General features: G+C 42.8%; 1 protein-coding gene across 1 annotated transcript in view; it reads left to right on the top strand.

Moving 5' to 3' along the window:
- Nucleotides 1-7092, top strand: part of LOC310958367 (synaptic vesicle glycoprotein 2C-like) — a gene marked incomplete at its 5' end in the record, with an annotated part of 52750 nt that extends 45658 nt beyond the window's left edge. The window contains 5 exons of the mRNA XM_083929273.1: nt 1068-1232; nt 2907-3040; nt 5192-5395; nt 5490-5649; nt 6462-7092. Of these exons, the coding sequence (XP_083785399.1) occupies nt 1068-1232; nt 2907-3040; nt 5192-5395; nt 5490-5649; nt 6462-6645 (847 nt within the window). The 3' untranslated portion in view covers nt 6646-7092. The remainder of the gene's footprint in view (nt 1-1067; nt 1233-2906; nt 3041-5191; nt 5396-5489; nt 5650-6461) is intronic.
- Nucleotides 7093-15578: the final 8486 nt, after the last annotated feature.

The following is a 15578-nucleotide window of genomic DNA, read 5'->3' as shown; positions in this document are numbered from 1 at the left end:
ACTGTTGCCTCAAAACAAGAGGTTCCTGGTTCAAATCCCAGCCGGGGCCCTTCTGTGTGGAGATTTTTTGTGTTGTTTCTAAGATTGATTCTCACAAAAATAACAATTGAGGGTAATGGGACTTTGATTATAAGGTGATCAAAAGAACAAAATATTAGTGTATAAAATGATATAGGGGGCGACACGGTGTAATTGTGGTTAGCACTGTCGCCTCACAACAAAAGGGGCAAGACAGGGACAAGCGGTTGAAGATGAATGAATGAATGACTCGATAAATAAGATAAAATATTATTTTATTAGTCCCACAAAGGGGAAATGTCCTTATTACAGAAGCAAAGTGGACAGCAAACACAAAAGAAGCATCAATAAGAAACAATAAAATGTAGAAAAATATGAACAATATAAACACAGGGAAATATAAAATATAAGGAACAATATATACAATATTTTTAAATATTATGTATTTACACCAAGGCACAGAGGAAAATATTAGTATTGCACATTGAGACTAAAATTGAGATCATAAATATACTAATATGACATTAAATATGCCAATAATATTATTATATATATTATTATTAAATTATAACGACGGTCGTTGGCACTTGGAGCACAAAGGGTCCCAGTGACATCATCGGCCTTGTGAGGTTAATTACCTGGATCTCCACGCCAGTTAGTTGGACCAGTCCCAGCCTGGTCCTGGTCCTGGTCCTGGTCCAGTCCCAGCCTGGTCCTGGTCCTGGTCCTGGTCCAGTCCCAGCCTGGTCCTGGTCCTGGTCCTGGTCCTGGTCCAGTCCCAGCCTGGTCAGATGCGTACATGAACTGATGAAGCCTCTTGGATGAGAGGTGAAACGTCTTCCTAGACAAATAACCAAGTCCAGTTGCTTTTGACTGCAATTGCTTTGAAGGGTAACGACGACCTGGACACATGAGAACCTTCACAGGCTCTTTAACACAATAATTCAAAGTGAATTCACATTGAGCGGCGCCACAATCAGCTGTGTCAGTGTGGCGACGGGGTACGTCCGTGAACACGCTTCACTGCAGTGAGCTGTCTCTGTGTGCAGGTATTACGGGCTCTCTGTGTGGTTCCCGGACGTCATCAAGCACCTCCAGGCCGACGAGTACGCCTCCAGGGTGAAGATCCACAACAGCGAACGCATCGAGGACTTCACCTTCAACTTCACCCTGGAGAACCAGATCCACAGAAACGGCGTCTTTCTAAATGACAGGTACAAAAAACAGCACCACCACCATCTTTCTCAGACAAAGAGATTAATTAAGGAATGATTCAACTGGACTGTGATCCGAACCCGTGAGCGTGAGCGTCCCTCGGCACAGTGTTGTTGTGGTTAGAAAACACTCGTCCCGTCGTGGGATTGCGGTACTATCCGTCATTCCCGCAAACAACACTACGCTGCCGGTTATATTAATTCTGCATCCTTTATCTACTCCCCCACCAGGAAATTAAAAACCATATCTCTCTTTCTTTCTCTCTCTCTCTCTCACACACATCTGTTCCTCCTCCTCCTGGTCCTCGTGTACACAAAAGGGCCAGAGAGAAGAACACTGATACGCTGTTTTTGTTTTTTCCCCACCCTCACTGGAGAGGAGACCGTTTATTAAGAGATTAGATCCAGACCAACACCCTGATACTGTGTACAGCAGCATGCAACAGGTCGTATAGATCACGCTCTTAAGACCGCAGACGTGTTAAAGGATGGACGTGCTCGTCTTTTCTTAAGTAGAGAGTGGAAGAAGTACAATGTCACTCTGTTCAAAGTTCAATCCTGCATTTAAAGGTTTACCAGTAAAATACTCGCTCTTTTATGTTCTTATCGAACAAATGTGACCAGCATGTATGATGGTCTGGGTTGGCTATATACATGCAACTAATGGAGAGATGTTAGAGCGAGGGGGCTGCCAGTGACCGGCGCCCCGAGCAGTTGGGAGTTCGGTACCTTACTCAACAGCACCTCTGCAGTGCCCAGGAGATGAACTGGCACTTCTCCAGCCACCAGTCCATGATCCATTCATCGTCCACGCAGGGACTCAAACTGGCGACCCTTCGGTTCCCGGCCAAGTCACCTATGGACTGAGCTACTGCCGCCCCGTACAGAATGAAACCTGAGTGTAGAGAAATGGTGATGCTTGTGGTGTCTGTGTCTCTGTGGTTGTTAATTATTAGGGAGCTGCCGTTGTTTGTTCTTGTTGTGTCAAATGTACAAATGCAGGTTTCTTATGTGTAAGTGTGACTGTTTATGTGTATGTTGTGTGTATGTCTGACCCCAGGAAGAATAGCCGATGCTGCCAAGGGTGGTAATGAGGATCCTAATATAGAAAAAAGAAGAAAAAAAAAAAATATATATATATATACACGTCAAATATCAAAAGTGAAAGTACTCATTATGCAAAATGGGCTTGTTATATTAAAGTCTCTGATTCTTTTATATACTGTTCCTAGCTGAATCTATCGAGATGCATGATGTTTTATCAGTAGATCACATGTTTTATAAGTTAAATCTTAATCTGTAAACTCACTAGTAACGGCAAATCTTAGATAAAGTCAACAGATTGTACAATATGTTGCTCTGAAAGGGAGCTGCACAGAATTGGTTAAATGGCCCCGTGTGATGTCACCTGAGTTAGCATCGGTTGGGGCTGAAGACAAGGTTGCGTTACAAAGGAGTGAGTTTGCCAGACCTCCAGAGACTAACAGTTGAGTTGCTTTGTGGGTAATGTAGTCGGCAGGTTTTGACAAAAAGAGAGAATGCGTGAAAAAAAGGAACAGCGCGGTAAAAAGCACGCTGTTGTTTGTTCAACTGCATCGAATTCGCTGCTTTTAGTGGAGCATCCTTTTCATCCTTTTATTTGATTTCCCACTCCTCACTCCTTCTTTCTCCCAGGTTCATCGGTATGAAGTTCAAGGCGGTCACGTTCATCGACTCATCTTTCCTCAACTGCTATTTCGAAGACGTCTCCTCCGTGGGATCCTTTTTTAAAAACTGCACCATTGTGGACTCCTTCTTTTACAACACGGGTGAGTCTACACCTGCACGACTCCCTCACACTGGGCCTCATGCTCCGATACGTTCCTACGTCTTTTCTGAAGTTTATTCTTAAAGGTTGAATATGGAGAATGAGCAGAACAGCGCCATCTAGTGTCTCAAGATCGTAGTCCCAACAACAAAAAATAACTCCAGCACTCGGGTTGCCAGGTTGGTCAGACCTGGCCCAGTAGCCTACAGGAGAACGGAGTCTGTTTGAGCCTGTTTGAACCCGTCCCCTCTGGAAAATCACAGCATCAAAACAAAATTAGAGGAGTTTGACTGACAGTTAGTGTTAGCCGTTAGCGTTAGCCGTTACAGCTAAGTTAACATGAAAGTTAGCTTACAGATCAAGGAGAAACGTAGCCATTTGGGCGTGCGTTTTAATGCCGTTGAACTTCTTTGCCCGTCTCCGCTCACTCAGCTGCAGGATTGGCAAACTCTATTTCACCCAGTGCCAGCCTACAGTAGCTGCACCCAACAACAGACAACCCTGGCAACCAGCAACGCCCAACGCTATTGGCTGCTACCATGGAAACAGAACGGGACAGAAAGTTATGATAAATATTATATATTACATATTAATTCAGACTAAATATATTTTTTTATAGAAAAGCAATGCTTTCATTCTGGACCCCTCAAAACGCCCTGAAAATGTATTCTTTTTTTTTTTTTAGATGTAGCTTTTAATAAAGATTCTTCATCTTCATCCTTTAAGGAAAGCTTAAGTCAGATTTTCACCATGTTCTTAAAGCGCTGACTCTCTGTCACTCTTCAGTTCTTTTCAATAAAGGCTAAAAAAGGAACAAAACAACAAACAGCCCTACTTTGGTTAATGTCTATTTAATTTAAAAGACCATATTGCTTTGTAAAATAATAAACATATAGAGAGAAATACTGTAAATGCTGAAAATGTGGCTGTTTTAAATCATTCAATGATATACAACTGTACAGGTGAATTAACTGCAATAAGCATCTGTTTCACACAAACGTGTCAGCACTTAATGTGTGTAAGGGCGCACTCACACTTCCGCACCGGGCCAAAACAGGTTTTTCGGGTCTAGCCTAGTGCGTTTGACCAGTGTGTGTGTAACCGCTACGCGCATAACTGCGGACAGCTGGCCGTCCACGGCCCGTCTGAGAGAGGTGGGCTTTTGTAGAGCACGTTTGCACATGTACGAGCACGAGCGTGCGCACGTGTACGAGCACGAGGCCTACGACGGTTCTGACGTAATTTCTGTGCGCCTGTTGGGACATAGAAAATAGAAGGAGGGACCATGCGCGGATATTTAAAACAATGGTGGTGAAAGGTTCACGTTGGTGTGATGTGGAGGTGGAGTGTTTACCGCAGATTTGATCGATGAAAAGATTCCAAAACAGTCGACAAGACGCACAAAAACTCTGAGGTCTACGGAGTGCTCTTCAGTGTGCACAGAGTTTGTTCTTACCTGAGAACAAATGTTAAATAATGACACATCAGAGAATCTTTGTGAAAACTGCATCAGTGAGTTTTAAGTTGTTGATGAATGAGGTCTATTCAGACGCACAGTTTCCCCCGTACTGAGGTGTTTCCTTCTTTGCCCAGTAAAATCCTATTACAGTGTAGGTGGCTCACACATAAGTCTCACTCAGTCTCTCTGTCTTTTTCTGACACTTCATTTCGGCTCTAACGTCCGAGCTTCCAGGGGAAGAAAGAAATGTGTTTGAGCGTTTATGGCTTTTGCTTTATGCCACTAAATTACTGCTTAACCTCTCCGCCCTTTGCACAGATTGCCTCTCTGAACCCGGGCGACTGTAGTTAACGTAGAAACTGAGCCAGGCTCGGCTTCGGAGCACTGAAAATGGCAATATCTAACCATGCAACACTCCTGCAGGGTTGCTTTTTATCTGTAGATGCTGTTGTAGATGCATCCAGATGCAACATGTTTTTGTTTTTATGTATTTGAACAAAGGCATCTGTGGCAGCATCTGAAACATCAAATTGAGCTTTTAATAAACCCACTGAAAAGTGCAATCCAATCATTTTGGGGGCAAAAACACACTCAGGAAGAAAGGGGAATGCAGGTCAGACATTATGAAATGTTCTGAGAAACATTTCAACAGTTCTGAGAAATGTTCTGAACTGTTGCCTCTCGCATTCGCAGATATTGACGACGCCAAACTGACCAATTCCAGAGTGATCAACAGCTCCTTCCACCACAACAAGACCGGCTGTCAGATGACATTTGACGACGACTACAGCGCCTACTGGGTCTATTTTGTCAACTTCCTGGGAACGCTGGCTGTGCTCCCCGGAAACATTGTCTCTGCCCTCCTCATGGACAAAATAGGACGTCTTAGCATGTTAGGTATGACTTAGCAGAGCAGCATTTGCTCCTACAAAGTGTCCCCTGATGGTGAAGTAAATGTGATGTTAAAGATGTGCCGTGTGGTGTCCTGCAGGCGGCTCTATGGTGCTGTCAGGCATCAGCTGCTTCTTCCTTTGGTTCGGCACCAGCGAGTCGATGATGATCTTCATGCTCTGTCTCTACAACGGCCTCAGTATCTCCGCCTGGAACTCCCTAGATGTGGTCACCGCTGAGCTGTACCCGACAGACAGGAGGTGAGCTGGGCTTAAAGTGTTATTCCAGCGTTATATCATCCCATGGTCTTATTCAGCACTTACATACATCAAATAAACCATAAAGACAGTTTTTTTTCATGTATAAACGGCGAAATCCCGGACAGTCGCTAACAGTCGCTAGCAGCCGGATGTGGCTAACACTGATTAGCTCTGGGCAGTACGGTGAAGGCATTCAAAGGTCTTTTTTAACCACTAATACTGCTGAAAATAACAGCAAACCTCTGCAGCAGCATGAGAAGAGTCCCTACACACAAAACAAAGCACCAATGGGCTCCTTCCTTTGGGATTGACTTTGGTAATCCACTTGAATGGACTTTACTATGAGAGGAGCTGGTACAGGGGCCAGTAGGTAAGTCTTTAAAACACTCTTTTAATAAACTCTGTGTTCACTAACTACGTTGTTGGTGCTTTGTTTTGTGTGTTGGGACTCTTCTCATGCTGCTGCAGAGGTTTGCTGTTATTTTCAGCAGTATTAGTGGTTAAAAAAGACCTTTGAATGCCTTCACCGTACTGCCTCATGGGATCATTTTATGCCAGAATTACACTTTAATGTTGATATGGCACGCTGATTAACAAGAACAATTGAAAATGGCATTTCAAAGTTGGAAATTATGTCATTAAATACATATATTCTTCTATGGCATGCACTCGTTAGTAGAGAAAAGACAGAATAAAACAAACATAAAACACACTTCCATGAGAAATTAACCATAATTCTTTAGAACCCCAAAACAGCACCATAGTAACTGCTTCGACTCTCTGCGGCGTCTTTCTTGTCTCCTTGTTTTCAGGGGCACAGGCTTCGGCTTCTGTAATGCCATGTGTAAGCTGGCGGCGGTGCTGGGCAACCTGATCTTTGGCTCACTGGTCGGTATCACCAAGGCTATCCCCATTCTGATGGCATCAACTGTGTTGGTTGGCGGCGGGCTGGTGGGGCTCCGACTGCCAGACACGCGCGCCAATGTCCTCATGTGAACCTCAACATAGAACAGTATGACTTGCTTACCAGGTGTTTACTCAGTTAACTGAATAACCATTCATTAATCGACTATGATTTGTTTAACTGTCACAGGAACAGGCATTGCCGTCATCCTTCTGGTATTTATTATTTAATAAATAACGTTGACTATCCTCTCAAACTCAAATACAGGACAAGCGATTGTTGTTCTTATATTTCTGAGTAAACACCTGGTGAATAATAAAGGATATTGACTTAATGAGCTGTAGATATAAAGAGTTTGAAGAGTAAAATCAAAGGTTAGAAATGTACGAATGAGTGTCCAGTGGTTGGCAGCCAATGCTCTGCCGCGTTCTTCAGTTTCTCTACTGTTGAGAAACAAGTGGTGGTTAAACTCTGTATATCAGCGGCTCATTAGCAGTTTCGCACATGCACCCCACGGATGCACGTGTCAGTGCTGCAAAAGGCTTGGACTTCCCACAACCGTCTCCTTCCAAATCCTGCTCAAGCTGGCTCAGATTAAAGGGATAGTTTGACATTTTGGGGCAACTGCGCTTATTCAAAGCTAACACTAGCCTTGCTTAAAGACTGGAAGCATGGGGAGAACAGCTAGCCTGGCTCTGTCCAGAGATACAGAAACAAAATCTGCCTCCCAACACCTCTAAAGCTCACGAATTAACATGTAATATATTGTTTGTTTAAGCCTTTCCAAAAAAGAAGAAGTGTTGAATTGAGCCGGATTTTCCCTTGGCCAGGTGCTAAGCACGGCTAGCCCACCACTTCCAGCAGTTGTGCTAAGCCGAGCTAGCTAGCTGTAGCATCGTACTGTATTTACCATGCAAACACGATCCTCATTTGAGAGTGTTTTGGAGGTTATATTTTGCTAACATGAGATATTTACACAGCAAAAAGCCATATTTAGCATTACAAAAATATCAGTTTGCTAGAGCGTTAGCTGTGATGCCAGATCTCGCGAGTTGCTGAAGCAGGAACAGGTCTCAAATAAAGCTAATTTTCCTCCGGAATAATGTGATTTAAGTGTCAAAAGTTCTGGAGATATGTGGCCTATTTATTTCAGTGACTATGGCTCTAAGGGAAAGATCATAATCTGTGTTCACGTTTACCTGCCGCTAGCATCATAAAGACACAGAAACCACATGACACAAGTACAAAACAACTCTTGTTGCGCCACCTCGCTTCTGCACTGTCTCTACCGACCTTTGCATCTAACCCTCAGCAAGAAAGCAACAAAATGTCAAACTATTCCTCGACGTACAAATCATTTTGCAACAGCGTGTCTGCTGTGTGCTCGTTTATGTGTGTATCAATAGATTTAGTCGTTTATTTATGCTATTTATTTCTTCACCAGTGTGCTTTTTAAGTTTAAAGGGCCAGAAATCGAAGGTGCTTTCGAACCGTTTCTACACCTGCAATTGGTATTCCACCAACGGTTGTTGACGTTCAAGCCTTTTGCTGCAATTTGCAAAAACAACAAGGCCATAAGTGAAAAGAATAAATAAATATAATAAAAATCAATGACAGTATAGTACAGTAGTTTAGTCAGAACTGGCGACTTCAGCAGCTACATTTCTAAAGTGAAAAGAGGTTTACATTTTCTGCTTTTTACAGTAAGAGATTTTTGAGATTGGAAACCTTTTGTCTGAATGCTTCCTCTCTCTCTCTCTCTCTCTCTCTCTCTGTCTCTCTCTCTCTCTCTCTCTCTCTCTCTCTCTCTCTCTCTCTCTCTCTCTCTCTCTCCCTCCCTCTCTCTCTCTCTCTCTCTCTCTCTCTCTCTCTCCCTCTCTCTCCCTCTCTCTCTCTCTCTCCCTCTCTCGTGTCTGTGTCGTGTTTTTCGTCTCGTGGCGCCGAGCTCACCACGAAGGGCTTTGCTCTTTGTTGCAATCTGATCTTGTCGAGAAGAATTTATACTCTGCTGTTATACTCTGCTCCTCTCCGTCCCTTGTTTCGTCTCACCCCCCCGGGTTTGCTCGTAGTGTCTCTCATCCAGTCGTGTCCTCTCCTCCTGCCTTGCTGCTGCTCCCTCCGAAACTCAAAGGCCTTTCTCAGATGTCGTGCCTCTCTCTCTCTCTCTCTCTCTCTCTCTCTCTCTCTCTCTCTCTCTCCATTGAGCCTGTCTCTCCTTCCAAACCTTTGCTGGAAGCTTTGCTGCTCTCTCCTGCTTTTTTATGTATGTGTGTATGAATGTGTGTGTGTGTGTCCAGACAAACCCTTTTAAGATCAAGTGACCATCTCATCTCATGTGTCGAAAGCCGGGTTTTGTTTTGTTTTCTATACCAGAGAACTGGGTTTTGTTTTTTTCGGGGGAGGATTTCAAACTACATGATAACGTAAAATTAAAAGCCATGCTTAAAGGATCAGTTCACCCAATTCCACAAGAAACATATTTAGCAGCCATACAGTTAGTAGAGGTGTAAGTCAGCAGGATCATGAATATCTGTACTAAATGTCAGGGCAATCTACTTAATATTTGTGGAAGTATTGTCTGACCAATCAACATTTTGACAGTTTTCTAAGGGACTATTTCCTCAGTAGAAAGTAGATCCAGTAAAAACTGTTCAGAAAGAGGTATGTGGATTATTCAGAGTAACTAGAACAGGTTTGTATGGTATCGAACCAGGGAAAGAAAGACGACTGAGAGACAGACGGACCGGAAGTGGACAACGAGTCACCAAAAGTACCGTTACGATACCGACTTTGGCCCACAAACAGTGAAAGTTAGGGTGAGGCAAACCACTTGGTTACGATTGGAAAAAAGGCTGTGGTTTTGTGAAGTACGTCCGGGACATGAATGGCCACGCTTGGGCTCTCAGTCAGCGGCAAAGTGAACGTGGAGGGGGCTTACTGAGAGGGCTTATTAAAGTCAAACAGCATCTTTACCCAGCTTTATATACAGCTTACTGGCTTATCCTTTTACAAAAGACACTTCTCACTTCACTAAACTGAAAGTTCAGTCGTGTTAAGGTTTCATCAGTGGGAATACGCAGTCTGAGCTCTTATCAAGTCTGTTTAGCGTTTCGTTCACTGAATGTACAATAAGGTGAAAGTACAATACACCAAAAACACGCAAGCAGTGGCGAAGTCCCGCCCGCCTCAATAATTACATTTTTCTGCGGCCGAGAGTCAAGAAGTTCTTTGTGAACATAAGTCAACCGGAAGGCAAAGCTCTGGATCTACCGCTCAATCTTGGTTCCTACCCTCACCTGTGGTCATGAAAGCTGGGTCAGGACCCAAAGAACCAGGTCGCGGGTACAAGCGGCTGAAATGGGTTTTCTCAGGAGGGGGTCTGGAGTCTCCCTTAGAGAGAGGGGGAGAAGTTCAGCATCCGTGAGGAACTCGGAGTAGAGCCGCTGCTCCTTTGCGTTGAAAGGAGCCAGTTGAGGTGGTTCAGGATCATCTGGTAAGGATGAACCCTGGGCGCCTCCCTAGGGAGGTGTTCCAGGCACGTCCAGCTGGGAGGAGGCCTCGGGGAAGACCCAGGACCAGGTGGAGAGATTAGATCTCCACACTGGCCTGGGAACGCCTCAGGATCCCCCAGTTAGAGCTGGTTAATGTGGCCCGGGAAAGGGAAGTTTGGGGTCCCCTGCTAGACCAACCACCCGATCCTGGATAAAAGGTTGAAGATGAGTGAGTGACGAGTGCTGCGAAAATACAGTATGCAAACTCGTGAAGAGTGTGTCAGCGCAGTGAGTGGGACTATTTACAGTCGAAGTCTTTTTAATGAACGGACTTGAAGTATCTGCCCGTCACTGTTACAGATGAGTATCTGGGCAAATACAACTACCCCCTAGATACCACTTGAGCTACATAATAAAGTGTGTTTTTGTGATTTTGGTGAACGGATCCTTTAAAAACCTCTAATAAATGGAGCTCTTACTGCTACGATGTTAAAATGCATTAGGCAATTTGTAAAAACCCGTAACGTGTTCTCTCCTGGGTTTGTTTAATCACACAAAAAAAGTCAAGTAACGCAAACGCATAGTTCTGTTTCATGCGATTATTTTCAAATCAGTTTTATGATGATGATACTTAGTGTCTGCGTAAATACGTGACGTGCTGTTATTGCCATATTTCTTACTCCGGAAAGCAAATTTACGCAGCACACAATCTCCTACATGCAGCTATTACCCTTTTTCAGATGAAATGACTGATGAAATCTGGTTTCCTGTCGTTCGACGCTTCATCTCCGTCCGTCTGCTCGTCCTTCCCTCTTCCTCCACCTGCGCTGAACAAACTCACTCTACATCACTGTTTCCAAAAAAAACCCAAGAATTCCTGCATGTTTGTCGCTGAGGTCCTTCTGTTGTTGTGTGTGTGTGTGGGCTTTTCCCCCATTTTGGTGTCTTGGCTGTTTCCTCTGCGGTGGGGGGAACAGACGCGTGATTCCCGGGTCAACGGTGAATGTATCATTTCTTGTGCGTCGTCGGATTTGTTGTGGGACAGGTGTTCGTTATACTGAGTTGACGTCTAGGTCATGGTGAAAGGGCATGCTTGTAGCAAGATGACTGTGTGTACTGCAGTGTGTTGTCCAGCAGGGGTGGTCAAATCTGCGTTGGGGGAAAAAGGTTTGCGGTTCGATTCGTGGTCGTCGTGAAGTCGCAGGAGTTAAATTCGTGTGTCAGATTTGAAAACCTCTGCTGTCGAACAACGTGTGGAGGTGTGTGTAAAAGCTATTACCTGTCCTTGATATGATTTTATTTTGATAAGAAAAGGCTCAAGTGAATGCAGTGTAAAGGTGGATCCCTCTGGTGTCCACATCTTGAATAAAGAGTTTCATTTGAACAGCAGCACCTGGTGCCTTTTTTCTTTTTCCATCATCTTCAATTATTGCTGCATCCACTTACACCAGCAGAGGGCGCCATTTATGCAAAATGGACCCAGACAGACTCCTGTGAGCTGTTACGGAGCATCATTTAAAGACCCACTGTTGACTGTTCCTGTTTGTTTTAATGTCATTTTAGATCAAATATAACAAACGTTCTTCGTTTTATGTAATTAGACTTTAGTGGTTGTTGTTCTTCAGTCAAAGCACAGAGGACAAACTGAGATCAGCAGTTCTTTAATTAAAGAAGAATTCCTTTATTCATCCCGCAATGGGGAACACACACACACACACACACACACACACACACACACACACACACACACACACACACACACACACACACACACACACACACACACACACACACACACACACACACACACACACACACACACACACACACACACACACACACACACACACACACACACACACACACACACACACACACACACACACACACACACACACACACACACACCTAGAGAGATGTTAGAGCAAGGGGGCTGCCAGTGACCGGCCGCCCCGAGCAGTTGGGGGTTCGGTGTCTTGCGCAACAGCACCTTGGCAGTGCTCAGGAGATGAACTGGCACCTCTCCAGCCACCAGTCCACGCTCCATTCATGGTCCACACAGGGACTCAAACCAGCGGCCCTCCGGTTCCCAGCGAAGTCACCTATGGACTGAGCTACTGCCGCCCCTAAAGTGAGACTGTGGGACTTTTACTTCACAGTGTAAAACGTACAGGATGAAGTTAAATGCTTAAACACAGTGCAATAAGGACACAAGAGTCAATTACAGCAATATTTAGAAATGAATTGAATTGCTTTTTAACTTGTAAGAGGATTATTTCTTCAAAATAAAAGACAGAGGCACCTTTTTAACCCTTAAACTGGGGAGACAAAACATTCTTATACACAACTACAAACCTTTTATATAGCCAATAATTAACCATATAATTGCATCTTAATTAAAGAACAAATCAGGTTTAGGTAAAGGTAAAACATTAATTGATATGTGTAATGTTAATATGCACATTTTAAAGGCTTTTAAATACTTTAAACCATTTTTAATGTCCATTAAAATTTACCAGTTTTACCTTAAATCATGCAAACAATCAATTAAAAGCAAGTTTACTGTATATATGTGTACAATATGGAGTTAAACAGCCTGCCCACTAAAACACATTTAAAGTGATTAAATATATAGATATTGAAGCTAGCTGGTTTGCTAAGCTAGCTAGCTTAGCTCGACCACCTGAGCTTCCTTGTTTCCTCCTGGCTGCACGATGTTGAACAGCTTTTGAGATCTCAAAGTGTGAAATTGTATTTTTAGAGCAGACAAATGAAACCACACACATACACACACATACATTCATCACATACTGTTACACACACATGGGTTAGAAGGATCTGATAAATATGACAAAACTAGTCTTTGAACAGAATCAAAATCAGAAAACCTTTAATGTCCCGCAGACGGGGAAATTCTTTTGTCACAGCAGCAACAGAATATTACAAAATAAGATAAAAAATAAGCAATAAAGTTACATTTAAAAAGGGAAGAAATAGAAATAGACATATATACATGTTCACATGATATAGTGCAGTTGTTCTTGTTATGTTTGTTTGTAATAATGTAATATGGAGTGAATAAATATGAGTAAATATGGCCAGATAAACAGGAGTGACAGGCATGTTGCACAGTGCAGGGTACAGGATGAGGTCAGTAGTCTATTGGGAGCAGTGCTGATTGTAAAGTCTGACAGCAGCAGGAAGGAAGGACCTGCGGTACCTCTCCTTCGCAAACAAGGAAGAAGTAGCTTTGCAAAATGGGGACATATGCGGACAGTGGGTTTAATTTAGTCACTAGCATAAAAATAGCTTTTGTACTTTTGCATTTAGCAGTCTTTCCTCTCAGAGAAGTATCCCCTGGAGATGTATCACATAGGAAGAATAAGTCTTAAAGCTGTTTATACTCTTCTTAACCGTTGGTTTCCTGACTTTGCAGGAGTGATAATAATCTTAATGTCCTCAAACGAGTTGAATAATAATGAACAAAGTTTTGTACTTTGTGCACTTTTGTCCCATGTTCAGCTGTAGAGTGACTGTTATTTTATACGGTTTTACACTTTTAAAAACACTTCCATATATTTTTAACCAAGGGGAAAGTTTTAAAATGTACCAATAAACTTAATTAACTGAAATCATGCAGATGATCCATGAAAAAGCCCTTATAAAGTCAGTTGACTGTATGATAATATGCAGTGGAAGGTCACAGGTTCAGCTCCTCAGCCTTCAGACTAAAACACATTTAAAGTGTGTTTTTAAAAAGGCCTATCGAGCTAGCTAGCTTACCAAGCTAGCTAGCTCAATGACCCAGACTTACGTGTTCCTTGTTTCCTCCTCGTTGGATGATGATGATGATGTAAATTCGTAGTCCTTGTAAATTCGCAATCCTTGAAATTCGTAGTCCTTGTAAATTCGGAAATTCGCAATCCTTGAAATTCGTAAATTCGCAAGTTGGAGTTGACGTGAAATTTGACGCACAGTTTTCGCAAGCGCAACGTTTGAAACCCGACAATTGAAACCATCAACCATTCATACACTCATCACATACACTCCCGTGTGGCATACCTCAGGCAGGGATCAAACCTGCGTTGTGACGTCCCCGGACGGCGTCCTTATCCACCGTACCATCTCCGAAGGTGGTGAAGTCAAAGAACCAGAGCGAGAACGAAAGAAAACTGAAGAAAGCAGCAAAAACTTCACTTTCATCAACCTGCAGAGAAACAAAGTTCACAGACAGAAAAGTGTTCACACTGAAACAAGTTCACACTGATAAACTGTCCGTCTGATTCTCATCTGTGGGAGTCATGCAATCTGTTGAAGTCTTTGTAGCTCAGTAAGTAGAGGAAGTGTTGCATATTCTGAAGGTTGTGGGTTCAAATCCCCTGATGCATCTTCAGTGTTTTCCTTAAAAACCCTTAAACCATGAGGATAACCCATTAAAAACCCTTCAAATTCATAACAAAATGCTTTTCTCAGGTTTCATGTTAAACTTTAAACACAGGAGAGAATCAATACCTTTAATATACAATATTTAATTGTATTTACGTAATCTGAGCCAATGGGCCCCTGGGCACGGACAGGTAAGAGGCGACTTTAAGTGGTTTTGTCATCATTTGGTTTCTCTTTGTGGTCATTTTACATCAATTTTTAGTTGTTTGTACGTCTTTGTTGTTTTGCACCTCTGTGATTGATTTGAATCCATTTTGCGTTTCTAAGTCTTCATTTTGTTTCTCTCTGTGGTCATTTTACCTGTCTTTGTCTTCATTTGTTGTCTGCTGTGGTCGTTTTGTGTCTATTTTCAGTCATTAAGCACCTCTTTGTGGTTGTTTTGTGTTTATTTGGAGCAACATTTAGGAGTCAGGGTCCCTGACTTTATCTTATCTCAGTAGCCCCGTTCAGTAATCCCTCCATGACAAACTGTGCATCTAGTTCTTCTGTATGAGACTCAGCTCAGTTTGAAAAGTTCTAAAACTAAAACTCTATAACTTGCTTTATGTTCTGAAGGTTGTGAGTTCAAAGCCTGTCTTACACTGATTATCCTTCTTTTCCTTCAGTTACCTGCTAAAAACCCTAAAATCCATGCAGAGGATCCATTAAACCCCATAAACAGGAAAGAAAGGACTATGTAGGAACAAGACACCTACATTCAAAGAGGCGACTTTAAGTGGTTTCGTCATCATTTGGTTTCTCTTTGTGGTCATTTTAGATCCGTGTTTAGTTGTTTGTACGTCTTCTTTGTTTTGCACCTCTGTGATTGATTTGAATCTATTTTGAGTCATTTTGCGTTTCTAAGTCGTCATTTTGTTTCTCTCTGTGGTCATTTTGCGTGTCTTTGTCCTCATTTCTGGTCTGTTGTGGTCGTTTTGTGTCTATTTTCAGTCATTAAGCATCTCTTTGTGGTCGTTTTGTGTCTATTTTCAGTCATTAAGCATCTCTTTGTGGTCGTTTTGTGTCTATTTTCAGTCATTAAGCATCTCTTTGTGGTCGTTTTGTGTCAATTTTCAGTCATTAAGCACCTCTTTGTGGTCGTTTTATGT

The sequence above is a fragment of the Echiichthys vipera genome (assembly GCF_963691815.1).
Source record: "Echiichthys vipera genome assembly, chromosome: 16".
In the NCBI taxonomy this organism is placed as follows: Eukaryota; Metazoa; Chordata; class Actinopteri; order Perciformes; family Trachinidae; genus Echiichthys; species Echiichthys vipera.
This window is presented reverse-complemented; position numbering and strand designations above follow the sequence as displayed.